Below are 27,412 nucleotides of genomic sequence, written 5' to 3'. Positions count from 1 at the left end.
CAACGTGCAAGTAGATAAATAGGTACCGCTCCGGCGGGAACGTAAACAGCGTTTCTGTGCGCTGCTCTGGTTCGCCAGAAGCGGTTTAGTCATGCTGGCCACATGACCCAGAAGCTGTACGCCAGCTCCCTAGGCCAATAAAGCGAGATGAGTGCCACAACCCCAGAGTCGGCCACAACTGGACCTAATAGTCAGGGGTCCCTATGTTGTTGTTGTTTAGTCGTTTAGTCGTGTCCGACTCTTCGTGACCCCATGGACCAGAGCACGCCAGGCACTCCTGTCTTCCACTGCCTCCCGCAGTTTGGTCAAACTCATGCTGGTAGCTTCGAGAACACTGTCCAACCATCTCGTCCTCTGTCGTCCCCTTCTCCTTGTGCCCTCCATCTTTCCCAACTTCAGGGTCTTTTCCAGGGAGTCTTCTCTTCCACTCCAGTATCCCTGCCAAGAAAACTCTATGGACAATGACAACAGGCATATATATAAAAAAGGGGGTCCCTTTACCTTTACTGGGAATTGAAGCTCTGTGAAGGGTAAGCTACAGTTCACAGGATTGTTGGTGCGGATGTGCTTTAAATCTATAGTGTTTGTGGATAAGGATGATGAAGATGATGATCATTTCTCCCTCCATAGGAAGGCAGGCAGGGGAGGGCTGAGGGGGGCAGGTGCCCCATTCACTCTGATGGACCAGCCTCCGTGGACAGTTGTTAAAGTCAAATGTGGACCATCAAGCTGAGCTCCGATCACAGCGCTCTCTTTCTGGCAGTTTGTGTTTCTTGAAACCACATGGCTGATCGGCTTGGCCAATAACTTTTTTCTTTCTTTCTTTTTTTTTGGGAAGAGGGAGCTTCCGGTGCCAAATGACCAAGGAGGGGAAGGGGGCTGTGTGTTCCGGCCATGACAGCCCTCCTTTCTTTTCCTGCAATTGGAAATCCTTCCTGATTCCCCCCCTTTCCTCTTCAAAAGAAATGAGCCTGGAAGCCCCGAAACCGAAAGCTGAACCTGGTGCTGGGGGGAAAGATGCTGCAGAAGAAGAAGAAGGATGCAAATTTGCCCAGGGAGAAATCTTCCAACCTGAGTCCTGCCTTGAGGAGTCGGGGCAATTTGGAGAAGGCACACAGCTAAAAGAAGAGCTGGGTAAGGGGCCGCTGAACTCCCTACAGGGTTCGATTTCTTGCTGAAAGTTAAGAGAAACTCTGTGATGAAAGGGGGGGGAAGCAAACAGAAATTGGGATCCTTCCCACTCTTCCTGGTGCATGTTTAGGTACCACGGATAATTCTGATCTGTGAGTAGAGATTGTTTAGCAACCGTGCAGTATCTCCACATTGAGTTGCCAACTGTTTAAAGTACCAGCAGATGGTGAAGCTTTTCAGAGGATGGAGGGAAACACCTGCACCCTAGGAAGAACTTCCTTTACGGCAGGAATGGGAAACCTGTTGCGCTCCAGAAGTTCTTAGACTCCAAATCCCATCATCCAGGACTATTTGCCATGGTGACTGGGGCTGATGGGAATTGGAGTCCCAGCAGTGTTTGGGGGGGGGGGGAACAGTTTGGTCTCTGGGTTTTTGCAGACCATCGGTGCAAAGAGGGCTGCTTTATTTTCTTATTGGTTTAGCATGCAACTTCATTGCCTGAAAGCCGTTGTTTTTAAGTATTATAAAACAACCTTTAACAATAGCCTTAAAAGAGGGTACACAGCAGACGTTTATAAAGTTAGGAGTGGAAAGAGTTGATGGGTTAGAATTATTTTCTTCTCCTATTACTAGGAGCAAGTTAGCAAGTAGTCTCAGGACTGGTGTTAGGAAGTAATTTGTCACCCAGCTTATTATCTTGTAGAATTCACCTGTGTGTGGAGGTTGTCTTGCTCTTTGAAAAGGCTTAGTTGTCGGAATTCGTGGAGGGCAGGTTTCGGAATGCACACCGCTAAGCCAGGGCAGCTAAATGGAACCTCCAGCTGCAGGGGCAGTCTACCTTGGAGCAACAGGTGCTAAGGCGGAGGCTGTTTTTCCTTCCTGGCCTGCTTTCTCGTGACCTTCCCAGAGAAGCATCTGCCTGGCCACCTCTGGAAGCAGAACAACTGGGTGTGCATGCAGGCCTGATCCTGCCCGGAGCGAGAAAGAGAAAACGAGTGTAGGAAACCAAGTATCCACCCCCCACCCCACCCCCCGCTTAGCCTAGCACCTGTTGCCTTACTAAGTACAAGGGAGTGCCCGTTTGCTTTTCCTTTCTCGGTTCTTGGTTGTTGTTTTTTTGCTGCGTTTTGGGTTTTTTTTTCCACGCCTGAGAGTAGATCCTGCCCTTTACCGCTAGGCTGGGGGCTTTCCCGTTCCATTGAGCATGACTTCATGACAGCCAGCAGCCAATCAGGAAGCAGCAGCCGGCAGAGCAGGGGAATTCCAAGAACCCTCAAAGCTTTACAAAAAATAATAAAAATAGACAGGCAGACAGAGAGAAATTGGGGCTGGAGGGCTGACCGAGGGGGGAATGGAGCTCAGGGCCAGGTTATGAAGAGGCCTGGAGTGAAACGGGAGCCGCTGCGATTGCCTCTCTGGCAGAGGAAAGAGATGCTCTCTCCCCCAGCTCTAGGTATGGGGCAGCTGGAGTGAAAGGAGTTCTAGGGGAGAGAGGGCGTGTGTGACTTTTCAGTTACCGGCCCAGGAGTTGGGGGCACTGTGTTATTATCTAGGCAACAGACTGGGTCGCTGGGAGGCCTGGGGACGGCAGGAAGGAGTTACAGTCTCTCTGCTGTGCCTCTAAATGCCGGAAACCGCCTCCCCACGGGAGGGGGGGGGAATATTTGGGGTGGGTTTCCCTGCTTTTCCTCTGGCTTTGAGCAGCACAGGTCGAAATCTTGCTGCCTGCTCATTTCCGCACTCTGATAAGCTTCGCTTGCTGATTTCTGCATTTCAATCCTGCATTTAGAAAGAACGGGCGTGTTTGGGTTCTCTTGGTCCCTTCTCTAGCCATGTGGCCATCCTGGGGATATCCCTTTTCTGAAAAGGCAGGGGGTTCTTCGTTCGGTGCCCCCACTTCACACAAGAGACTCCTTAAATTAAAGGGGCAGGGAGGTTTCTTACACAGGCAGGTGAAGGGGCACGAATGTGTTATTTGAGTTTCTGGAGGCGGGCAAGTAAAATCAATTTTATTTGCTTTCTCCCAATGTTTTGAAGTGGATGTTTCTGTGAACGGTCATTTGGTTTTAGAAAGTTTGACCCTTGAGTGCCAAGCTGGTGGCTCTGTTTTTAAAGATTTTTTAATCATCCCTTCTTTGCAAATGGGCTCACGTCTGCCTGGTCGCCTGTGATGAGCAAAAATTGTCTCCAGGTAGCCAGACAACAAAATGTTGAGCAAGCTTAGGTGTATGTAGACAGATAGACTAGTAGGGTTTTTGGTGTTTTTTTGATGGGCTAGTGGCTTTACAGATATCTTCAAATCACTCTGATTTCTTATGAGGTGTTTTTAAGTAGAGAATGCATCTTGATACTAAAGGTAAAGGTAAAGGAACCCCTGACCATAAGGTCTAGTCGCGGCCGACTCTGGGGTTGCGGCACTCATCTCGCTTTATTGGCCGAGGGAGCCGGAGTACAGCTTCCGGGTCATGTGGCCAGCATGACTAAGCGGCTTCTGGTGAACCAGAGCAGCGCACGGAAACACCGTTTATCTTCCTGCTGGAGCGGTACCTATTTATCTACTTGCACTTTGACGTGCTTTTGAACTGCTAGGTTGGCAGGAGCAGAGACCGAGCAACGGGAGCTCACCCCGTTGTGGGGATTCGAACCGCCAACCTTCTGATCTGCAAGTCCTAGGCTGTGGTTTAACCCACAGCGCCACCCGTGTCCCCTATCTGCAACTTAAATGTGTAAGACCCTAGCCATTGGTGTTTGGAGATCCCTTGGAGGTGGCAGGCTCTTAGAAACTATACGCTGTATGGTAGTGAAATGGGAAAGTGAACAAAATATGGATGTTTCTGTCTCCACTGTTATTGTGAGATACAGGATGGCCCATTGGCCTGATCAAGCAGTGCTTGCCTGATTTTCTTATGTTTATTATTAAAGCAAAGGGTAGATATTTGGCCCTAGAAGGTGAATGGTGCAGTAGACGATATATCTGTAGCTTGGAAGAATTCTGGGGCAGTAAGAACGCATTAGGTTACAAGGCGATTAATAAACCAATGATGATGACAACGGCACTTTGTTAAGGGTGCTGGGAGTTACAGTTCTGCAAGGGGTGAACTACAGTTCCCATGATTGTTTGGGAGAAAGCAGTGTGCTTTGAATGCATGCTGTGTACATAGCCTTTCGCTTCATAACCTGCAATTCAGGCACGCTTAAAAAGGGAATGTGGTTTTCCTGGTACTGAATTTGAGGATGGAAGGAAGACTAACCAGGTGAAAAAAGGTCAGACTGGTCTGCTGTCGCACCTTGAACAGCCGCCATGCTGAGTGGCTTGAAGACGCCATTTTGAATTTCCCACGATGCCCTGGAGCGACACTGCATCTGGGGCATCGTGGGTTGTTTTAAATGAGGTCTGCATTTAAACATTGCTGATTGCCCTTGGCCTTCTCTAATACTGGGCTGCCTCCGTTGGTCTCCCCTGGTTATGAACACTTTCTTTGGTGGACAAGGCCTGGAAATTATGGTAGAATGCATCTTCCCAACACATTGTTTTTCTTCGCAGGCTCCTCCCTCCCAGCTTCCAGTTTGTCCATCATGCAGCCCACAGCAGAGACGGCTGGTAAGGACCACTTGCGTTCAGATCACGTGTATCCCTTTGATCAACTTCTTGGAAACCCAGAGTTTAATTCTTCCTCTGTTAGCGATGAAAGAAATAAAAGAATGAAAGGCTAGGAACTATTGTTACTGTTATTATTTGCGTTTATTGTAGGTTCCCAGGATGGGTTACAGTACTTAAAAGTTTTTATGTGCTTTTAGTTTTTTTAAAAAAAACTTTTCAAAAGTCTTAAATTATTGCTGTTAATTTTTCAATCAATCCCTCTTCCCAGGGGACTCCTAATGACCATTTAATGAAGGCAGGGCTGATGAGTTAGTAACATGTGCTGGGTTTGTGAACCCCTTACTGTTCAATATGTGCAGACAGGCGGAATATGCCGTGATTTGATTTAAAATACTGATCTATCTCTTTCTTTTCTTTTCAGATGAATTAGGTAAGGATTCTGGGGCTTGGGGCAGAGTAGTGAAGCAAACTTCAGGTAAGGAAAAAAAATCAATATTAGGATGATATATTCTTGACATATACAAGGAACATACAGTAAGTGAGAGCTAGTGTGGTGTAGTGGTTAAGAGCGGTAGACTCGTAATCTGGTGAACTGGGTTTGCTTCTCCGCTCCTCCACATGCAGCTGCTGGGTGACCTTGGGCCAGTCACACTTCCTTGAAGTCTCTCAGCCCCAATCACCTCACAGAGTGTTTGTTGTGAGGGAGGAAGGGAAAGGAGAATGTTAGCCACTTTGAGACTCCTTTGGGTAGTGATAAAGCGGGATATCAAATCCAAACTCCTCCTCTTCTTCTGCATGTGGCTTGGTTCACATTTAATGACCAAAGCATGGTTTGCCCTTCAGAGCTTAAGCACATATCCTTTACTGTACTTCCTGGTTCAGCAAACTGCTATTTGATGTTGCATCCAACTGGATAAACCAGAGTTTGCTTCCAAACTAGAACTGGAAACAGTAGTTTGATTAACATTCCTTGTTGGGAGGAAAACCATAGTTTGCCGATTCAGATGTAATGGCAAACCATGGTTTGTGTGAACCGGGAAATGATGGAAGGAGAGGAGGAGCAGGAGCACAAAGCCCATTCAAGATGGCAAAATCCTGGTTTGACTGTTGCATCTAAACCAATTTCTCTGCGTATGTGTGGAGGACCAGTTGGTGGTTAAAGTACTGATTCGTACATGTCCCTTAGTGTCACATAACTCAGTGGCTTTAATCTAAATGTGTGAACTAGTTTCTATGCACCAGTACCATGTTAAGAGATAGAGATTTGTCGGAGTTCAGCGGCTGCTTCTGTGTGTGGAAGTAATTTAGGCGTTCTGTCTGATCAGTGAGCTGTGGCAGTGTTTTAAGAGATGCTGGTGGGGCACACGTTGCTTTTGTGTTTTCTACTTTGTGCATTGTTCTCCTCCCTTCCTGCTCTGGGCTCTCTTTGGCTATGGTGGAGGTTCGCAAAACAACAACAAACCTCTGGTTATGTGAAACATATTCAGTAAACACACAAGACGTAACCGGCTGTACATTTGAATAAATCAAGTATACTATTCATTGTATTAAATTGTAGATTTCAACAAAAGTAGCTCATAAAGGTCAACGAAAAAAGTAGAATACCCAGTGGATCAGTTCATTCTCTAATCTGTTCATGCATAAGGTCCATATATGTATAAGTGTCTATTCCACCTGTCTGTTCATAAGAGTCCAACAATCCACACGAAAGGTTGTTACAGTTCCACCAAATCCTTTCACAGAGTCTAAGACAAGGATTTCCAGAATATTAGCTTTGTTTCGCCATCCTGGGCTTCATCAGTAATTGTTGTTGTTGTTGTTTAGTCGTGTCCGACTCTTCGTGACCCCATGGACCAGACCACGCCAGGCACTTCTGTCTTCCACTGCCTCCCACAGTTTGGTCAAACTCATGCTGGCAGCTTCGAGAACACTGTCCAACCATCTTGTCCTCTGTCGTCCCCTTCTCCTTGTGCCCTCCATCTTTCCCAACATCAGGGTCTTTTCCAGGGAGTCTTCTCTTCTCATGAGGTGGCCAAAGTATTGGAGCCTCAGCTTCAGGATCTGTCCTTCCAGTGAGCACTCAGGGCTGATTTCCTTAAGAATGGAGAGGTTTGATCTTCTTGCAGTCCATGGGACTCTCAAGAGTCTCCTCCAGCACCATAATTCAAAAGCATCAATTCTTCGGCGATCAGCCTTCTTTATGGTCCAGCTCTCACTTCCATACATCACTACTGGGAAAACCATGGCTTTAACTATATGAACCTTTGTTGGCAAGGTGATGTCTCTGCTTTTTAAGATGCTGTCTAGGTTTGCCATCGCCTTTCTCCCAAGGAGCAGGCGTCTTTTAATTTCGTGACTGCTGTCACCTCATCAGTAGTACAAACTCATATATAATAATGATAATATAATATAATATAATAATGATAATTTTTATTTATACCCCACCCTCCCCAGCCAAGACAGGGCAGCTAACAACCAATAAAAGAAAGTTGATTAAAATACAAATTAAAAAACAAGATTAAAATACAACATTAAAATATTAGGATGCAGCCTCTTCAGAGGAGGAGAAAGGAAAAAGAAAGAGGGGGAGGGAATCAAACTGATTCTAAACCAAAGGCCAAGTGGAACAACTCTGTCTTACAGGCCCTGTGGAAAGAAATCAGATCCCGCAGGGCCCTGGTCTCATGAGACAGAGCGCTACACCAGGCTGGAGCCAGTGTTGAAATGCCCTGGCTCTGGTTGAGGCTAATCTGACTTCCTTAGGGCCTGGCATCTCTAGGGTGTTGCTATTTATGGACCTTAAGGTTTATATACAAACTGTCACAGAACAGTGGGTTTTATAGCATAGTAGTAGCTGCTGTGGGATACGGGTGGCGCTGTGGGTTAAACCACAGAGCCTAGGACTTGCCGATCAGAAGGTCGGCAGTTCGAATCCCTGCAACGGGATGAGCTCCCGTTGTTCGGTCCCAGCTCCTGCCAACCTAGCAGTACGAAAGCACTTCAAAGTGCAAGTAGATAAATAGGTATCGGTCCAGCGGGAAGGTAAACGGCGTTTCCGTGCGCTGCTCTGGTTCGCCAGAAGTGGCTTAGTCCTGCTGGCCACATGACCCGGAAGCTGAACGCCAGCTCCCTCGGGATAAGCGCTGCAACCCCAGAGTCGGCCACGACTGGACCTAATGGTCAGGGGCCCCTTTACCTTAGTAGCTGCTGTACAGTGGAGCTTCTGCAGCGGCTAGTATCTCTAGTCCTAGCATCATGTAGGATTGTTTTGTAAAGATGAAAAATAAGACTAAAACACAAGGAAACAAGTAATGGCGAAACACCATTTCTTTATTTCCATGTCAATTAAACAAAGCACTGTTTTTAAATCTCCCAAACAGCAGCGACAAAGAACAGTAGTGAGTACATAAGAATAGCTTTGATGGATCCAATCAAAGGCCTTTCTGGTACAGTGCTCTGTTCTTACAGTGTCCAATCTGATACCTCTGGGAAGCCCATAAGCAGGGCAAGAGTGCAACATTGCTGGCCCCATCTGTGATTCCCAGCAAGTGGTATTGACTCTGATTCCGGAGGTTGCAGATAGCCATCATGACTGGTAGCCTTTGATAATGCAGATTCCTGGAGGTGAAGGCAAAACTTTTTTTACAAAGTTTTTCTTTATACCTTTCAAATCTATTCGTTTCATAACATTTCGAAGTTTTACTTCCTTCCCACTCATTCTGCGGTTCCTTAATTATTATTTTTTAATATCTTCCGCATATCCAAATTCATTTCATTTGCTCATTATCTACTTTAAATATACAGTGGACCCTTAATTCGTTCTGGGGGTCCTTACGTACCCCGAAAAGTCCGCAACATGAGGCGCCACTTCTGTACATGTGCGCGGCATGATAGAGCACTTCTGCGCATGTGTGCGCTCCGAAATCCAGAAGTATATATTTCTGGGTTTGCTGCGTTCGCAACCCAAAAGTTAGTTACCAGAAGGTAATGTAACCCAAGGTTCCACTGTATACTCTTATGAAATTGCAGGTTATTATAATAATCCTGCCAATGTTTTTATCTGTTTGCAATTCATCTGTGAATATTCAATAAACCATTTCCATTTTTTTATTTAAAAAGTTTTTTTATCTTGATTGCTTATTCTTCCGGTAACTTTTGCCATTTCTGCATATTCCATAAGTTTTTGTATCCATTCTTCCTTTGCTTCTGCATCTTCCCATTTTGGGGTGAGTAGCATTCTTGCTGCTGTAGTCACTTGCATAAATAAATTTCTATACAATTTATGTAGTTCTGTCCCTATCGTTCCCAAAAGAAAAGCTTCTGGTTTATTTACAAAGGTTATTTTAAACATTCTGTTCAATTAATATAATATATCATTTCCCACTGTTCAGTGCTAACTCTGATGATAATGAGTGTTTAAAATAATTTTTTAAAAGATTGAGGAGAAATGTCCCACAGGGAAGGTGCCACCACCAAGAGGACCCTGCTTCTCACAAATATGGGAGTGTAATGAGAATTATAGAATTGTAGAGGGTCATCCCAAAGGAGTCTGTTCCATTATCAAACAGCTCTTACTGTCAGTGAAATCCTGTAGTGATTTCATGCTCTTTATTGCAGCTAGTAAAACAGTGGTTGAATTGCCCCCCAAACCTCAGGCTTTTATATACATTATTTACACAATGAGTCCCGTCTGATTGGCTGATTCTGCTTCCCTCCTGGAGCCTGATTGGTCTTTTCCTGCAGGCCAATCAGTTGTTGCATTCTAGGATCCTACCAGCCTAATAGGCCGATTAACTTCCTCCTGGAGCCTGATTGGTCTGTTCCTGCAGGCCAATCAGTTGTTGCATTCTAGGATCCTACTTGCCTATTGTTCTAGGATGCAAGCTTATTACATAACAGTCAGAAAGTTCTTTCTGATGTTTAGTCGTAATCTCCTTTCTTGTAGCTCGAAGGCATTTGTTATGTCTTGTTCTAGGACCAATCAGACTGCTGCATTCTGAATCCTATTGTTCTAGGACCAATCAAACTGCTGCTTTTTGGATCCTATTCAATTCAGTACATAACACCCCTCTCCTCTAAGTTCCAGTCCTGCCTGGGAGGTTGCATTCATAGTCCTCAAGGTACACTGGCCGCCCATGTGTGTGTTGCGGCCTGGGGTGTTTCCTGGTCAGGGGTTTGTGTTCTGGCTCGTGTTCCGAGGATGCTGGCTGCAATGGGGCCGTTTGGTCTGGCGCAACTGGCTCGCTCAATCGTGGCTCTGGTTCCGGTGTCCTTTCGGTCTCGCGGGTCCTCTCTGTATTTACTGATTCTGCCTCCCCTGCTGGCCCCTCCTGCTCATTGCCCCACTGTTCCCTTGGGACTCCTCTGATCTGTCCTCCTCCTGGTTTTCTCCCGGGAATCGCCGCTGTAGCTGGTCGCAGTGCCAGCGCCCCCAGCATTGGTTCAAGTCCTACCCTCCAGAGCAGGAGAAAACAAGATTTCTTATTAACGGAAAAATCTGAGGGCTCCCTTGGACAAAAACAAAGACACCAACCAGGATAACTTGGAGCAAAACAGCAGCCTGTAGGCTTGGCCTTTATTGAACTGTTGCAACAGGGTGCTCCCCTCACTTGCAGGAGAGAGGAAAGACACAGAAAAAATGGTGTGCAATGCCTTATAAAGACTTTTGAAAGTCCTGTAGATCAAGCCCACCCCCAGAAACATCATGCATACATCACAGAAAGGAGGGGTTGAGGGAGGAGTTGTGGTGGTAACCTGAGTGTCCTGTCACCTGGCTGGTCCCCCTTTCCCCCTCCCCAGGAGTACTTTCCAGGTGACAGAGGGGAGTTTGCAGTTTCCTGCCCCCAGAGGGAAGAGCTGATCATTGTCCTTTGTTCCAGTCCGTGCTGAATCCACTCCCATATGCAAGTTCTTTGTGACCTTGATGGTCTTCTGTCTAGGACCATCAGGGTTGGCATAGCAACTGGGCAGGGCTCCTGTGGATGTGCTGGTATGCTCAAGGGCTTATGGCTGCCCTGTATCAAGCCTTCCCCATTTTGTAGTCCTTCCTTCATGGAGTAAAATAAAAGTGGAACAGTGCAAATCTGATGTATGGTTGATTTTCTATGAATTTATAACAGAAGTGTAGCATATGTAGTGTGTGAGTGTGAGTGTGTGTGAAGTTTGTACAAACTGAATGATGGGGGGGGGGGGGTTTCCTGCTATATTCTCCATCTTCCGCGCAACAGCCTTTGAGATATTTGAAGGTGGCTATCACATCTCCTCTCAGTCTCCTCCTTTCCAGGCCACACATGCCCAGCTCTTTCAACGAGAAGCCTTGTTGACGATTGCAAGCGCTTGTGGTTCCTATGGGAAAGGGGATTTCTTGAGATGCGTAAAGTCCAAGGCCATTCAGAGGTTTAAACACGAATATCTACATGTTGAACGGAACCTGGAACTTAACCCCTCCCTGCTCTCATTCTGCCTTCCAGAAATCATTGATGAACTGATTAAGGAAGATGGCTTCGAGGTGGATCCTGTCTCGCTTCCCCCCAGGGTCTCGCTTAACGGGCCAGCCGAGCTGATCCCCAAACGCTCCAACTTAGCATCACCAGCCGGAATGCCGAGACCAGCTGAGCCGATGGGCCTGAGCCTGTCGCGGCCCTACAGCTCCTCCTGCTTCTCAGCCTCCTGCGCGCTGCGAGACCCATCTCCTTCCCAGCTCTCTCAGAACCTTAACAACTTGACGCTAAGGCCCCAGCTGGTTCCAAGGGGGACGTCCCTCCCATTGCTGCCCAGTAGCAGATGCTCTGATGACTCGTGGCCCCCTGCCCCCTCTTCCCTGCGTCCTGGGATGTCCCGAGAGCAGTTGGACGACCTCATCCAGGAGCCGCCCAGGCTGGTGATCACGGAGCAGCCCAAGCAGAGGGGCATGCGTTTCCGTTACCAGTGCGAAGGCAGGTCGGCTGGAAGCATCTTGGGCGAATTCAGCACCGAGACCAACAAAACCCTGCCGACCATTGAGGTGAGTGGTGTGTGTTAGGATGTTGATGTTCTGTTCCACCTAAACCTAAGCTGTTGTATGTCACATGTCTGTTTACATTCCAGCACAGCTTGCTGGGAACTTCCGTTTGTGTATAGATTTTGCCTTACGCTTCTTGCTTGGACATGAAGGAGAGCAGACATGTTTTCTTTGCCCTGATCTATGCTGAATAAACTGCTTGTAAATGTGCTTTAGGGACGCGGGTGGCGCTGTGGGTTAAAACACAGAGCCTAGGACTTGCCGATCAGAAATTCGGCGGTTCGAATCCTTGTGACGGGGTGAGCTCCCGTTGCTGGGTCCCTGCTCCTGCCAACCTAGCAGCTCGAAAGCATGTCAAAGTGCAAGTAGATTAATAGGTACCGCTCCAGCGGGAAGGTAAACGGCGTTTCCGTGTGCTGCTCTGGTTTGCCAGAAGCGGCTTAGTCATGCTGGCCACATGACCCGGATTGGAAGCTGTCTGCGGACAAACGCTGGCTCGCTCGGCTTATAGAGAGAGATGAGTGCGCAATCCCAGAGTCGGTCACGACTGGACCTAATGGACAGGGGTCCCTTTACCTTTACCTTTAAATATACTTTACATATGCCTCTGCCTGCCCTTCCGTCGCGAAGAGTTTGTTATCTCTGCTGGCTTGCGTGCTCAGTTTCTGAAAGGCTTCTGAAGCTCTGAGTCGCTGATTGATGCAGAACCGAGGACCAGAGTTTGACCGGCTGCTGGCCGGTGGGCTAGAGCCAGCTGGGGGGCCTGGCAGTTGCCCCGGTTCCCTTGGACGCATCACAACAGTGTTTTTCATCAAAGCCCAGATTGCGGTCAGCCGTTTTTTAAAAGATCGCCTTTGCCAACCGGCTGCGCTGCAGATGTTTCGGACTACAAGTCCCATCATCCTTAGCTCACAGGACCTAATGGTCATGGACGATGGGAGTTGTAGTCCAACAACATCTGGCGACCCGAGGTTGAGAAAGGCCATGTTAAGGCCAACAGGTTGGTGAAGGCTGTGTGAAGAACTGCACAGAACCCGTGAAAGTCTTATCCTTTGGGAAGGTGCTGTAGGGGCAGCTCAGCCAATAGCAGTTCGTGGGCTCCTTGGTGGTGGCCCCCAGAAGAAGGCCTCCTCCTTCTCTGTTTGTTTCTCCAGCTGCAGAACTTTGCAGGCATCCCAGAAGCGAAGGTGACAGCATGCTTGGTGTGGAAGGATTGGCCTCACCGGATCCACCCTCACAGCCTGGTGGGGAAAGACTGCAACAATGGTCTCTGCGAAGTGACGCTGAAGCCCCGAGCCAACCCCAAGCACAGGTAAGAACGCCTAGCATTGCTTGACGCTCTGCGGAGAGTTGGCTGCAGCACTGTGTTTGCTGTGAGGTATGTTAAAGGTGCTGAGAGTTGTTAGGGGAGTCCTGTTCCTTCTCACATAGCTATAGTTCCCAGAGTTCCCTGTGGAGAGGGGTTGATAGTTAAAGCACTCTGGGAATTGCAGCTCTGTGACGACTGCTGTTGTTTAGTTGTGTCCGACTCTTCGTGACCCCCTGGACCAGAGCACGCCAGGCACTCCTGTCTTCCACTGCCTCCCGCAGTTTGGTCAAATTCATGCTGGTAGCTTCGAGAACACCGTCCAACCATCTCGTCCTCTGTCATCCCCTTCTCCTTGTGCCCTCCATCTTTCCCAACATTAGGGTCTTTTCCAGGGAGTCTTCTCTTCTCATGAGGTGGCCAAAATATTGGAGTCTCAGCTTCGGGATCTGTCCTTCCAGTGAGCACTCAGGGCTGATTTCCTTCAGAATGGATAGGTCTGATCTTCTTGCAGTCCATGGGACTCTCAAGAGTCTCCTCCAGCACCATAATTCAAAACTGTGATGACTATCAGCACCCTAAACAAAACACGGCTCCCAGTATTCTTTTGGGGAAAGCCGTGGCTATTTAAATGTGGTATGATACTGCTTTAAGTGTATTGTGCCAATAGGGCCTAACTTAAGCAGGGGATATTGTATTAGGATTATGGAATTGTAGATTTGGTCCAAGCCCCTGCAATGAAGGAATCTCAACTAAAGCATCCATGACAGAGCCAACATTTGCTTAAAAACCTCTAAGGAAGGAGACTCCACGAAGGAAGTCTGTTGCCCTTTCAAACAGCTCTTACCTTTAGAAAGTTCTTCCCAATATTCAGTTGGAATTTCCTTTCTTATAACTTGAAGCCATTGGTTCAGGCCCTAGCCTCCAGAGCAAGAGAAAACAAGTTTCCTGCATCTTCTGTGTGCCAGCCCTTGGAATATTTGAAGTTGGTTCTCATATCTCCTTTCAGTTTCCTCTTTTCCAGGCTGTTGTTGTTTAGTCGTTTAGTCGTGTCCGACTCTTCGTGACCCCATGGACCAGAGCACGCCAGGCACTTCTGTCTTCCACTGCCTCCCGCAGTTTGGTCAGACTCATGTTTGTAGCTTCAAAGACACTATCCAACCATCTCGTCCTCTGTCGTCCCCTTCTCCTTGTGCCCTCCATCTTTCCCAACATCAGGGTCTTTTCCAGGGAGTCTTCTCTTCTCATGAGGTGGCCAAAGTATTGGAGCCTCAGCTTCACGATCTGTCCTTCCAGTGAGCACTCAGGGCTGATTTCCTTAAGAATGGAGAGGTTTGATCTTCTTGCAGTCCATGGGACTCTCAAGAGTCTCCTCCAGCACCATAATTCAAAAGCATCAATTCTTCGGCGATCAGCCTTCTTTGTGGTCCAGCTCTCACTTCCATACATCACTACTGGGAAAACCATAGATTTTACTATACGGACCTTTGTTTTCCAGGCTAAACATACCTATTTCCCTCAACCATTCCTCATAAGGCTTGGTTTCCATCTTGGTTGCCTTCCTCTGCACATCTTCCAGTTTGTCAGTATCCTTCTTAAATTGTGGTGCCCAGAACTGGACACAGGACTGCAGGTGTGGTTTGACCAAGGCAGACTAGAGTGGGACTATTGCTTTCCTTGATCTGGACTCTATAATTTGTTGATGCAGCCTAGAATAGCATTAATATTTTTTGCTGCTGCACCACACTGTATTGTGTGTGTCTGCACGAACTGACTTATTTTAGGGGGATAAATTAATTTAATATAACCATATTTAGAGATGACGGTGATGAGGGACTGAGGATTGGAATTACTGTTTTGTGATATTACAAATATTACACATTACGGCAGTGGACAAAGCTGTATTATAACTTATGAATAAGTGTATTTTTAAAATAATAATATGAGGATATACGTCTGACTTTTATTACACCTGTTTTGCAAAAGTCCAGGAAAGAATCGGAATACGATAGTTTAAAACTATTGCTAGAGGACAAGAATCCCATGACTACATTAAAGGTAGCTAAATTCTGTGTGTCTGCAATCAATCGCAGGAAGCAAGTGGTATCCCATAATGGCCAAACCCCTAAATGTTAAGTACAGGGGGCACGCTAGTAATTAATTTCAATTTTTTATATTTAAATCCTTGTTATATTTATATTGTCCCTTGTATTTCTGATATTTTTTATGATCTATGATATTGTGTGTGTTGACGCTGGTCTGTGACCGTATTAATAAATTAATTCATTCAATAATAAATGAGATGATCTGGGAGTAATAGAAGGGGAATCCAACTGATTTCAAGCAGGATCTGTTGGGAAAAGAATTGGGCAGCAAATGAATTGAAGAGGAACCACAATGGAGTGATCTGGAACAGGGTACAATGGGTGCCAGTTGAATGAATGGCTTCTTAGAGTTATTTGGATGAGAAATAACTTGGTTTGCTTTGCGTGGCATTTGCAGTCAAAATTTGCAGCTGTGCGTATGAAACAGTACATGCAAATTCTGTGCAAACGTATGGCGATTGGCTTGGGCTCGAAATCTTTTAAAGTTCCTGGGTATGCTCTTGATCCCCTGCTGTCTCCGGTCAGGACTGAAAAAGAGCAAGACGCTGAGAATTGCAGACAACATTGATCTAGATGGAGAAATGGACCAATGTGGTTTAATGCAGCTTGGAAGCAAAACGCCTCCTTTGTTGGCAGCCTTCCAGTTTCCTGAACCCCAAACTCTCCTCTGATCGCTTTGCAGTTTTAACAACCTTGGGATCCAGTGTGTGAAGAAGAAGGACATAGAGGAATCCATAGAGAAAAAGCTGCAACTTGGGATCGATCCTTTCAAAGGTATTGCGGGGTGGGCGCTCTCATAGGCTGCCTTGAGAGGCCGGGTTGGTCATAGTAGCGCCTGCAGGACTAGAACCAAAATCTGGCGGCCAGAGCATAGCTGTCACTCTTCCCTTTTTTTGTGGGAAATTCCCTTATTCCAGCGCCGTTTCCTGCTGCTATCCCGGATTGTTAGATATCCTGTAGACTGTCCCCGAGACAGGTGAGGCTGCTGATCCCTTATTTTCAAATCTGAAAGTTGACAGCTATGGGCCAGAGGCCTTTGTGAGTTGGGCAGCCCATCGAGGAAAAACTGGGGAGCCTGTGGCCCTCTTGATGCTGGTAGAATGCCAACACCTTGAAGCCAAAACCCAGGACGCCATCTTCCTGTTGTTTTTTATCGCAAGAGCACGGTGGCCATTTTGGTTGCTGTGACCTGCGCTGCAGATGTTTTGGACGACAGCGCCCATCATCTGGCCCCCCAGCTCTGCCCCTCTCTTAAAGAGGGCTTTGAAAAGAGTTATGGGGTTGTTGTTTTCACCAAGAACCAGTGCTATGATACCTAATCGGAGTGGAGGGAGACATAGTTGCATTCTGTGGTCCAACCACCCCTAACATTTACTTATTATTGCTACTAGTACTGCTATAAGTATTATTTATTAAATTTATTGGGGACTTACTTATACAAACCAACACGTACATTTAAACTGGCATGAATGAAAAACAGGTAAAAGACAACCCTAGCTTTAAAAGATGGGATTAAAACATCCCACCCACTCAAGATGGCCACAGATAATTGAGAGCCATAGGGCTGGTGAAAAATAAATGTTTTTGCCTGGTACTCAGGCTTGCCATATTCCCCAAAGTGAAAATCAGGATAAAGTTCTTGAGTTTTTTAGCTTCAAAAATTCTCCCAAGAAACAAAACATTTTGGGGCTTTTCTTTGATTTTTAAAGCAGTTTTTAAATAAAAAAATAACAATCCTCCTTGGCAGATGTCTGGGTATTCCCAGGCATTTTGCCAATTCAGCAAAAAATCTGCTTGGATGCCATTTCACTGCCCAATTCCCAGACGTATCAAGGAAAGCCCGGATGTATCGCAGCCCTACTGGTGCCTAAAGCTATGTAATGGTGGCACCAGGCGAGCCTTTCTGAGGAGAGCTTTCTGCAAAAAGCCCCTGTTTCTGCACATATAAAACAAATGCGTTTATTCTGTGCTTGGTTTTCTCTTTCTGTTTCTCACTTTTTCTCTCTCCTTCTCTCTCTGTATAGCTGGCTCATTAAAAAATCACCAGGAGGTTGACATGAACGTGGTCAGGATTTGTTTTCAAGTCTCATACCAAGATTGCACAGGGAAGACGCGGCACCTCAGCCCTGTTCTTTCAGAACCCATCTTTGACAAGAGTAAGCAATGGGGAGTATTGGAAAGTGGTGAAGTGGGCAGGTGGTGATTTCTAGCTGTGGCTACAAAGGAAAATAACAAGGGCAAGTAAACAAACACCAAGCGGAGGGGGAGTAGAGACATGGTGTGAGGAATCCAGCCAATCCAGTGCTTTTTGTAGGATTGAGACCCTAAAAAACCCAGAAAATGGGTTGTAGTTAGTAGATAGGAGGGAATGACACACTGCACGCGATCAAAAGCGTTATATTCTGATCCGGGGAGAAGCTGTGGGGTAAGGCAAGCTGGTTGCTTCAGGACCATGGAGAGCTCCTGGTGAGAAACTTGCTCCAGTAAGGGTTGGAAGTCAACAATGGCCTCCACCTCGACTGGGCTCAGCTTCCTTGTGGAGAACTGGAGTCCATTGAAGGGTCAATACCCTGGACATTTTGCCTGTACTCCATTGGTCTCCTGTGCCATTGGACCATTGAAGTAAAGTGGGAGGCGGTTTCTTGGGCTTGGGGTGGGGGGAAGGTGCCTGTGAGCTTTCTGTCTCCAGGTATATAGGCCCTGATGCTGCAGGATGGTTCACCAGGTGCCTGCCTGCCTTCCAGCCTCGAGTTCAGGGATCCTCTGATCATAAACCTCAGGACCAAGAACCCAGTACAGCTTCTTAACCCACGACACTTCAGCCTTCAAATCAGTGTCCTGGTCACTGCTGGACTCCGCAGGCCCTGTGAATTTGCTTTTCCAAGGAGTAAGCCCTGACATCGGAATGGGTTTTGTATCTTAGCTTTGGATGATTGCCCTTTAAGGGAAGGTTCCTCCCATGCACCCCTTGCTATGCGTACAATCTGGGCTTTCTCTGGAGAAGGTCCCTTGCAGGCACATGGAGCAGAAAAGAAAACGCATGCGGTTATGGGAAGCAGGGTCAGATCCTAACGCTGTGGGTTTGGGTCCGTGCAGAATCCACAAACACGTCGGAGCTGAAAATCTACCGGATGAATAAGGAGTATGGCAGCTGTACGGGTGGAGAGGAGCTCTATTTGCTGTGTGATAAAGTCCAGAAAGGTAAGTGAAAAGAACCCCCAGGGATCTTTTGTGGGTCTCATTCCCCAACACATCAGGCTTGCTGAGCTGGTTTGATTGGGTGCCTGTTTTGCTGCTGTTCTGAACCGCAGGCCTGTGAAAGTGGTTTGAGGCAGGAATCCCAAAGAGGGATTTAAAAAATGCCGGAATGGCTCATTCTAGTGCTTTATTAAAGAAAGGTGTAAATTTACAACACAGAGTGTCTCACTGCCTTTACAGATTCAGGACAAACACTGCAACAGTGAGAGGTTGTCATGACTTGTCCACCCCCAAGCAAATGTATATACCGTATTTTTCACTCTATAGGGCGCATCAGACGATAAGACGCACCTAGTTTGCGGGGGAGGAAACAAGAAAAAAAAAATCTGAATCCCAGAAGCCAGAACAGCAAGAGAGATCTGGCTTCTGGGACAGCCTCTTGCTGTTCCGGCTTCTGGGATAGCCGCTGAAGCCTCTCCTGGGCAGCGGGATGAAGGCTCCCCCTGCCCGGAAGAGGCTGCCCTCTGTACCTTCCCCCATCTCCCGCAAGAACCGTGCGCTTTTTAAAGGGAGTGCGGTTCTTGGGGGCTTTTCTAGTAGGTGGGGGAAGGGACAGAGCACTCTGTCCCTTCCCCCCACTTCCCGCAAGAGCCGTGCAAAGCCTCCGCAGGGCAGTTAGGAGCCTTCGTCCTGCTGCCCTACGGAGGCTTTGCGGGGGCTATCCAAAAGCCAGAATAGCGCGCGAGAGAGAGAGCGCTGCGTAGCGCTCCCTCTAGCTGGTCTAGCTTTGCGCGAAGCCTCCGCAAGGCAGTGGGATGAAGGCACCCTGCTGCCCTGCAGAGGCTTTGCGCAGCTAAGCCAGAAGCTAGAACAGCGAGACGGAGCGTTGCACAGTGAGAACCGTCTCACTGTTCTGGCTTCTGGGACAGCGTTGCGCAGCACTCCCTCTCCCTGTTCTGGCTTAGCCGCGCAGCCTGCATTCACTCCATAAGACGCACACACATTATCCCTTACATTTAAGGAGGGGGAAAGTGCGTCTTATAGAGCGAAAAATACAGTACATCCTTTATGCACTAACCAGGATACGTCAGTTTACCCATAACCTCCTAGAACACCTGGCCGGTGAGGCCATAGGTGGCAGTTAGCCAAAGCTTCTCACGGTCTACAGATAAGCATAGCATCAAGGCAGCCAACTACCACACATAAAAGCAAGTGACTATAAACATATATGAGCTCATTCTTGCAACAACTGCCAATTATTCTGGGGTTATCTTGACTACCAAAGATGGTGCTTGAAGGCCTTCCAGAACATTTCAGCTTTGGTTCAACACAACCGTGAGGAAGACAGAGAAGTGTGATGGGTTCAGCTTCCCTTCTTATGAGGAGGCAGAGCTCTTCTTCTTTCTTTGGCAATCCCTCATTCATGGAACACAATCTTAACAGTGAGTTTGTAGGTGACTGTGGAGGCCAATTCTGGATCTGCACAGCCTTCCAATGGGGACATAGGTTTCTGGGCGGGAGTTGATCACGGTGAGGGTTTGCCACGCGTGCCTTCCTCTTAGCACATTTCTCCTTTTTCGTCCTGAGTACAGCATCTTCAAAGCCCATGACACCTTCATTAAAGGCTGTTCTCTAATTGGAGCTCTTGCAGGCCAGTGTTTCCCAGTTGTCGGTGTTTACAGTGGTACTCCGCAAGACGAACGCCTTGGAAGACGAAAAAGTCACTAGACGAAGGAGTTTTTCGTTTTCTTAGCCGCTTCGCAAGACGCATTTCCCTATGGGCTTGCTTCGCAAAACAAAGCTTGCCCCGCAAGCTCCGGGGATAGCGGGGAAGTGCAGCGCGTCTTCCCCGCTGTCCCCGGACCTCTTTTGAAGCAAGGAGTGGCAACGGGGAGAAGCGATCTTCTCCCCACCGCCCCTTGCTTTAAACAGGTCCGGGGACAGAGGGGAAGGCGCGCGCCGCTTCCCCTCTGTCCCCGGACGGTCTCCATAGGAACGCATTGATTGATTTTCAATGCATTCCTATGGGAAACCGTGCTTCGCAAGACGAAAACCCGCAAGAAGAAAAAACTTGCGGAACGAATTAATTTCGTCCTGCGAGGCACCACTGTATACTACATTTTTTAAAGATTTGCTTTGAACCTCTTTTGTTGACCAACAGCATTACGCTTCCCATTTTTAAGTTCGGAATAGAGTAGTTTCTTGGGCAGACAATAATCAGACTTTCTGTAGGCGAAGACCTTATCTAAAAGGACCTCCTTGCCTCTGTCGTCCTTACAGAAGACATCTCCATCATCTTTCGAAAGGACAAGTGGGAGGGGAAAGCTGACTTTTCACAAGCCGATGTTCACCGGCAGATTGCCATCGTCTTCAAGACGCCACCGTACCAGCACCTTGACATTGTGGAGCCGGTGGAGGTGGAGGTATACCTCCGCCGTTTGACGGACAGCGTCTCCAGCGACCCCTTCAACTTCACCTACCTGCCAAAGGACAACGGTATGATGGGAGCATAAGAAATTGCCTGGTACCAGGTCAGGCGGTTCATCCATCTAGCTTAACACTGGCTGGCAGGGTCTTGGACAAAGTGCGCCTTCCCTTTCACTTTATACCCTTTCCTTTTAACCAGAGATACCAGAGATTGAGGGGATGCGGGTGGCACTGTGGGTTAAACCACAGAGCCTAGGACTTGCCAATCAGAAGGCCGGCAGTTCGAATCCCTGTGATGGGGTGAGCTCCCGTTGCTCGGTCCCTTCTCCTGCCAACCTAGCAGTTCAAAAGCACGTCAAAGTGCAAGTAGATAAATAGGTACCGCTCCGGCGGGAAGGAAAACGGCGTTTCTGTGCGCTGCTCTGGTTTCACCAGAAGCGGCTTAGTCATGCTGGCCACATGACCTGGAAGCTGTACGCCGGCTCCCTCGGCCAGTAAAGCGAGATGAGCGCCGCAACCCCAGAGTCGTCCATGATTGGACCTAATGGTCAGGGGTCCCTTTATCTTTTTACCAGAGATTGAACATGGGAACGTCTTCGTGCAAGGCATGTGCTCTGTCACTGAGCTATGGCACTCTCTTGATCCTTAATGCATGAATGGGGAGGTTGTGGCTCTCTGGAAGTTTCTGGACTCCAACTCCTATCAGCCCCAGCCAGGCTGACTGATGGGCAGGGATGATGGGAATTGGAGTCCAACAACATCAGCAGGACCACTGGTTCCCTAGCACTTCATGAATGCAAGAACCAGATTAATTCTCCCTGGGGTCTGGGGCCCTTAAAGCAGATCCATTTATTCAGCTGCTAAAATCTTCTACAGTTCAAACAGATGTTGTTTTGTCCCCGTCTTCTGTATAGAGTGGGAAATTTTGAGCAGCTTCCTCTTTGAAGCGCTCATTATCTCACGAGTATCTGCAAATTCTGCAGAATGAGGAATTCAGCTTTCATTGTGGCTTTCGCAAGTTTCTAGTCCTCAAAGTTGTGAAGAGAAGCTTAGTTCCTGGTGGGGGAAACACCTAGCAAAATCTCAAAAAGCTGGAGTGGGTGGCTTGTTATCCATAGGAAAAACAAGAGGGTGCTGGCGAGGGACGCGGGTGGCGCTGCGGATTAAACCACAGAGCCTAGGATCAGAAGGTCAGTGGTTTGAATCCCCGTGACGGGGTGAGCTCCCTTTCTTCGATCCCTGCGCTGCTCTGCTTCGCCAGAAGCGGCTTAGTCATGCTGGCCACATGACCCAGAAGCTGTCTGCGGACAAATGCCGGCTCCCTCGGCCAATAAAGCGAGATGAGTGCCGCAACCCCAGAGTCGGTCACGACTGGACCTAATGGTCAGGGGTCCCTTTACCTTTTAAAATGCAAAAAATAAAATGAAAGTGTACTTCTTTGGCAAACCTTTGGATCAATCTTTCTGCAGACACTTACCGGGTCAACAAAAAACGGAAGCAAGGCATGCCCGATGTCCTAGAGGAGCTCTCTGGCCCAGGTTTGTATACTTGGCAGCAACTTGGTTTGCTGCCCAAGGGGTCACGGATATGTTTTGCAGAATCCGCACACCGTAGACAGTTGCATCCAAGTTCCCTTTTGCTTTTTGTTTCACCAGACCCTCACGGGATCGAAGCCAAAAGGAAGAGAAAAAAGCCAGGGTACATGGACCATTTCAACTTGACTCCGTCCGCAGGTCAGTCTGGCCAGGCTAGGCCGAAGCCTGCCTCTGTTTGGAGCCTACTGAGTTCTAAATGGAATGTTATGCAGTAGTACAGAAAATTATCAAAGAGGGCACAGCGCTGTTACCGCCAACCCCTCTCCCCAAACACACACCAGAGGCTTTCCATAATGTTTCGGGGAACCCAGTTTGCGGGCAAAGCCACTGTTGTGGTGAGCCAAATGAAGTCAAATCTAGGCCTCTGACAGCTTCCTTCCACTGTCAGACATAGCATGCTTCTGAATACCAGTTGCTCCAAATGGCAGGTGGGGATCCAGAAGATCTCTTGAGTTGGCTATTCTGGAATCTCCGTCCCTGCAAAGTGCTTTAAAAACTGAGCTAAACCAAGGTGAGGGTTTGTTGGCAGAGTAGCTAAATTGCAGCTAGGAAGCCAAATCGTGAGCAATACTGACTCTTTCCTTGAAATTAAAACAGTGTCCACTTGTTAAAATACACAAAAGCTTTTACTTGCAGAGCATATAGCTGAAGAAGAATATATGCAAAATATTCACATTCTCATGCTTATCCAAGCATGGGCTTAGTTTTTCTTAGTTGAAGATTGCAGCTTCTTCCTTAAACAGTCAAACGAACTGTGTTTCTTCCTTTTCCAGTGTTTGCTCTCAAGCTAAGCCATGCAGTACTTTCTGAGAAGCTTCCATTTTCTCCTTCCAACAGACTTCTTCTTACTGCTTCTTTGGGAGAACATCAACTTCTGTACCACTTTCTGTCATATACATTCACACATTAGCAAGCCTCTCCCCTTTATTGTGTTTAGAGAAGAGTTATCTAACAGGGGTCTCTCCTTCAGTGTTCACAGAGATGCAGCCATTACAGCTCAAGTCGCTCACACACAAAATAAGATGGAGAATGTAATAAGATGCCTCTCACGTGACACGAGAGTTACTGGGGAACATTCCAGAATTAAGCACACAGTGATGCATTTAAGCATTCCTCAATTTCAGTAAATTAAATCGCTATACTTAACAGGGTTTGCTAAGCAGGAAGATTCTATGCAAGACAGAGTTGTTCCGCCTGGCCTTCGGCATGGAATCAATTTGATTCCTTCCCCCTCTTCTTTTTTCCTTTCCCCTCCTGTGATGGAACTCCTATTTGGGGACTTCTCTGGCTTTTTCTGGCCCATGTAGGACCAGTTTGGAAAGTTAGCCTTGCTGAAGACTTGACGTTTTCATCCCCCCCAAAGTTTTTGATTTGAGTTTCCATTTAATGAGGCTACAGTGGTGCCTCGCAAGACGAAAAAAAACCGTTCCGCGATTCTCTTCGTCTAGCGGTTTTTTCGTCTTGCGAAGCAAGCCCATTGACAGCTTAGTGGATTAGCGCTACAGCGGTCTAGCGGCTTCTAGCGATCAGCTGTTAAGCGGCTTATCAGCGGATCAGCTGTTAAGCGGCTTAGCGGCTTAGGAAAAGGGGGGAAAAAGCGAAAAAAACCCGCGGGGAGTCGCAAGATTTTTTCATCTTACGAAGCAACCCCATAGGGAAATTCGTTTTGCGAAGCGCCTCCAAAACGGAAAACCCTTTCGTCTAGCGGGTTTTCCGTCTTGCGAGGCGTTCGTCTTGCGGGGCACCACTGTATATTTAAATATTTTAATGTTGTATTTTAATCTTGTTTTAAAGTTGTATTTCAATCAATTTGTTTTATATCGGGTGTTAGCCGCCCTGAGCCCGGTCTTGGCTGGGGAGGGTGGGGTATAAATACAATTTTTAAAAATTATTTATTATTATTATTTATTATTATTATTTATTATTATTATTATTATCATCATCATGGGTAAGCAAACTAAGACCCGTGGGCCAGATATGGCCCAGTCATCTTCTAAATCCGGCCTGCAGACTGTCTGGGAATCAGTGTGTTTTTACATGAGTAGAATGTGTGCTTTTATTTAAAATGCATTTCTGGGTTGTTTGTGGGGCATAGGAATTTGTTCATTTCTGCTCCCTCCAAAATATAGTCCAGCCCCCCACAAGGTCTGAGGGACGGTGGACCGCCCCCCTGCTGAAAAAGTTTGCTGACCCTTGATCTCTGCCATGTTTTGTGGGGGGGGGGATCTGTGACTGTTCTCAAATGCCCCCGAGTAGCGTTGATTTCCTTGTTCTGATTGCAGATGGCTCCTTGACCGGTTTGGAAGACAGGAATAGCCTGAGCAACTTGGAGCGTATCACCGTGCCGGACCTGTTTGAGGACTACAACCTAGGCCAAGACTTCTCTTCCTACAACGGCCCCACCTTGAGCGATATCCTGCTGCCAGCTGCTATGGACTTCCCAGATTCCGCAGAGCAGGAGTTCCTGCTGGATGCTTATTCCATCCACTCTGGCATCTCGGCCCCCTTCCCGTTCCCTGTGGATTGTGACCCAGAGGGCACGGCCAGTTTGGTGGGGAGCAGCATGTTCCCTAGCCAGTACAAGGAGGCCGAAGCGCGACTGGAGATGGAGACCAAGCTCAAGTCAACAGACAGCGCTGCAACCTTGTGAAGGAGCGTGGGCCCACCGTGGCCTGGGAGGGAAGGGGCCTTGCTCCCCATTTTGAATCTTACTGGTAGCAGAGAGATCCCGGGGGCAAAGCAAACAAAGATGTTTTCCCTACTGGCAAACTGAAGAGGGGGAAATTGCATTGATCTCTATCGGGCATCCTTGACAGGTGTCCCTTAGGGAGAGAAGACATGGCGTGAATGGAAGGAAGGAAGATTGCACTAATAACTGAATTGCAGGGGAGAGAAGTGCCCTCAGTGTTAGCCCCTTGCATTTGGCTTCCTAGTTTCTCTTCCTCAGTTTTCCCCATCTGTAAAATCGGGTCAACAACACTGAAAATGTCAGACTAGCAAATGTAGTCTTGCTAGTTTCGTGGGTATACCCCTAAGGCCTTTTCCTCTGCTTGAAGACTTATGCCGATCTGTCGTGGAACATTTTGTACTTCGGATTCCACGCACACTGCAATAGCTAATGGGTGGCCTTGTGTTTTGAAGTAGCTCAGGTGCTGATCTAACATAGATACGTAGTGGTATATTCCAGAAGGACATGTCTTTCAATACATTTATGAAGTCATAAGACTTAGCTGTTGGTCCACCTGGTGTTGCCCTAACAGTGACACTCCTGGTTTTTCTCTCTAGCTGCTGCAGATACCTATCTAGAGGTGCCAAGGATTGAATGTGTGACTGCTCACATGCGGTGAATGTACTTTTTCTCTAATGCGGACTTAAAACCTTTCCCTCTCATCTTCTCTGTGCGAAGCAAGCCTCTTGGGGCTGAAAGCTTGCACCACTTTTAAACAGTGCACTTGAGGCTGTCTGATGTGGCTAGGTCCAGAGAAAACAGACAGCATTGCAAGCCAGGATATTGTCCGGTCGGAGGCTGTGCTTCTCTTCCCCCTATATAGGCTACAACTTGTCACTAGCATAGAAGTGCTATGTGGTACATCAAAATCTTTTTTAAATGTCCATGCCCCTAGGCAGGGGTATTGTTGAGCTGAGGAGGAAATTTGCTCACAGTAAAAAAATTGGTGAGCACCTAACATTGTTGTGCATTTCAGAATGTTTCTTGTAACTGCAGATTCTCGTACCCTTGCTGACTGGCCAGCCAGAATCTTGCTGAGCTCTTTCATGGTCGCTAAAGGTTTCTTAAGGCATTGCCCAGGCACTTGTCAATCCTATCTGTCCAGCCTTAGGGCCTAGCCATTTAGGGTGCTTCCAAACAAGGACTTAATGCTTTGAATGGGTCACCGAGATATTGCAAACAGGTCGTTGGCAACCATTTTTGTTTTTCTCTTTAACTTCTTTGGGTTTTCCCTGCAAAGGGGAAATCCAGATTTAATGGAGGGGAGGGGAGAAAAAGGCTGGTGTTGTGATGACAGAAAAACAACAATGCATATGTTAAGGCCTTGACTTGAGACTAGTGTCCCGAGTGTAAATTTTTGACATTCGGAACCAGAAAACCATGGTGTGTTTTTCCCTAACGGGTTGCATTGTAACTAAATCCTAGTCAGAGTAGACCCACTGAAAATCAATGGGCCTAAGTTAGTCAAGTGTATTAATTTAAATGGGTCTTCTCCAGTGCTATTTTTCTAGAAAAAGAAGGACTGGAACTCACCAATGAGCGCCTCCCTCGTTCTCTTAGAATGGCAATGGCGCCCTTCTGAAAGGTGCCAGAACTGAGTTCTGACTGAAAAAAAGCCCTGGTCTTTTCTGAGTGCAACTGACCTTGGATACAACCCAAGGTGACCTTGACCTTGCAGGTCCTTAGCAGCTACCAGCAAAAGGGATGTGACCTTTCTATAAAAGCTCATCCTTGGAAACAGAATAGATCCCTAGAAAGAGGAGAGCACCATAGATACGGTAGCTTCCCCCTGCCTTTTTCTCCTTTTTGGCAATGAAACTGTTCCGAGGCACCATTCTGAATTTAGAAGACAGCGCCACCTCCTCAGTACTGGCAAATGGTTGTTTGTCACATTCTCCCTTCTTCAGGTTTCTTCCTGTTTCTGTAACTTTAAAACCAAATGTTGCCTAAGGTTAAAGGTTGAAGTAGCTGAAAGGATTTTGATGTTGTTATAATAAGAAAAAAACACAACCACTTGATTTCCAACCCCATGGTCATATAATCACTCTTTAAAAAAAGCATTTCAAGGTGTGTAAGGAAAATAAATCTTCAAAAGCTGTCACAGAATCTAACCAGGCAGGGAGGATAATTTATACGTCTTGGGATGACGGTAATGTTGGATGGGTCCTTTTGAACGAAGTACTGTACCTTCTCTGGGCTTACCTTTCAAATGTATGCATTATTACTGGCTTAATTTTAGCCCTATAACCTGTTTTCTGTGCCAAGGCTGAGCCCTGGAAAGATGTGAAGTATTAATAAAACAGGCACTGCTTCTGATTGTG

The 27,412-nt window shown here is 47.2% G+C and overlaps 1 protein-coding gene across 3 annotated transcripts; it reads left to right on the top strand.

The window, feature by feature from the left end:
* The first annotated feature begins 859 nt into the window (after positions 1–859).
* Positions 860–27,412, top strand: RELB (RELB proto-oncogene, NF-kB subunit). 3 transcript variants are annotated; one of them, XM_081922052.1, is made up of 12 exons: positions 860–1,134; positions 4,676–4,732; positions 5,154–5,207; positions 11,203–11,735; positions 12,887–13,044; positions 15,826–15,917; positions 17,168–17,299; positions 18,240–18,344; positions 20,622–20,837; positions 22,238–22,306; positions 22,424–22,501; positions 24,646–27,412. In XM_081922052.1, exons 1-12 carry the CDS (start codon positions 966–968, stop codon positions 25,011–25,013), a joined length of 2,031 nt encoding a protein of 676 aa, XP_081778178.1. In that variant the 5' UTR covers positions 860–965; the 3' UTR covers positions 25,014–27,412. The 3 variants fall into 3 exon arrangements, with proteins under 3 accessions (XP_081778178.1, XP_081778179.1, XP_081778180.1); XM_081922053.1 differs by lacking the exon at positions 860–1,134 and adding an exon at positions 2,378–2,584; XM_081922054.1 differs by lacking the exons at positions 860–1,134; positions 5,154–5,207 and adding an exon at positions 2,380–2,584.

The sequence above is a fragment of the Podarcis melisellensis genome (assembly GCF_964234715.1).
Source record: "Podarcis melisellensis genome assembly, chromosome: 8".
Lineage (NCBI taxonomy): Eukaryota > Metazoa > Chordata > Lepidosauria > Squamata > Lacertidae > Podarcis > Podarcis melisellensis.
Note: the sequence above shows the minus strand (reverse complement) of the source record. Positions and strands in the feature narration are given on the sequence as shown.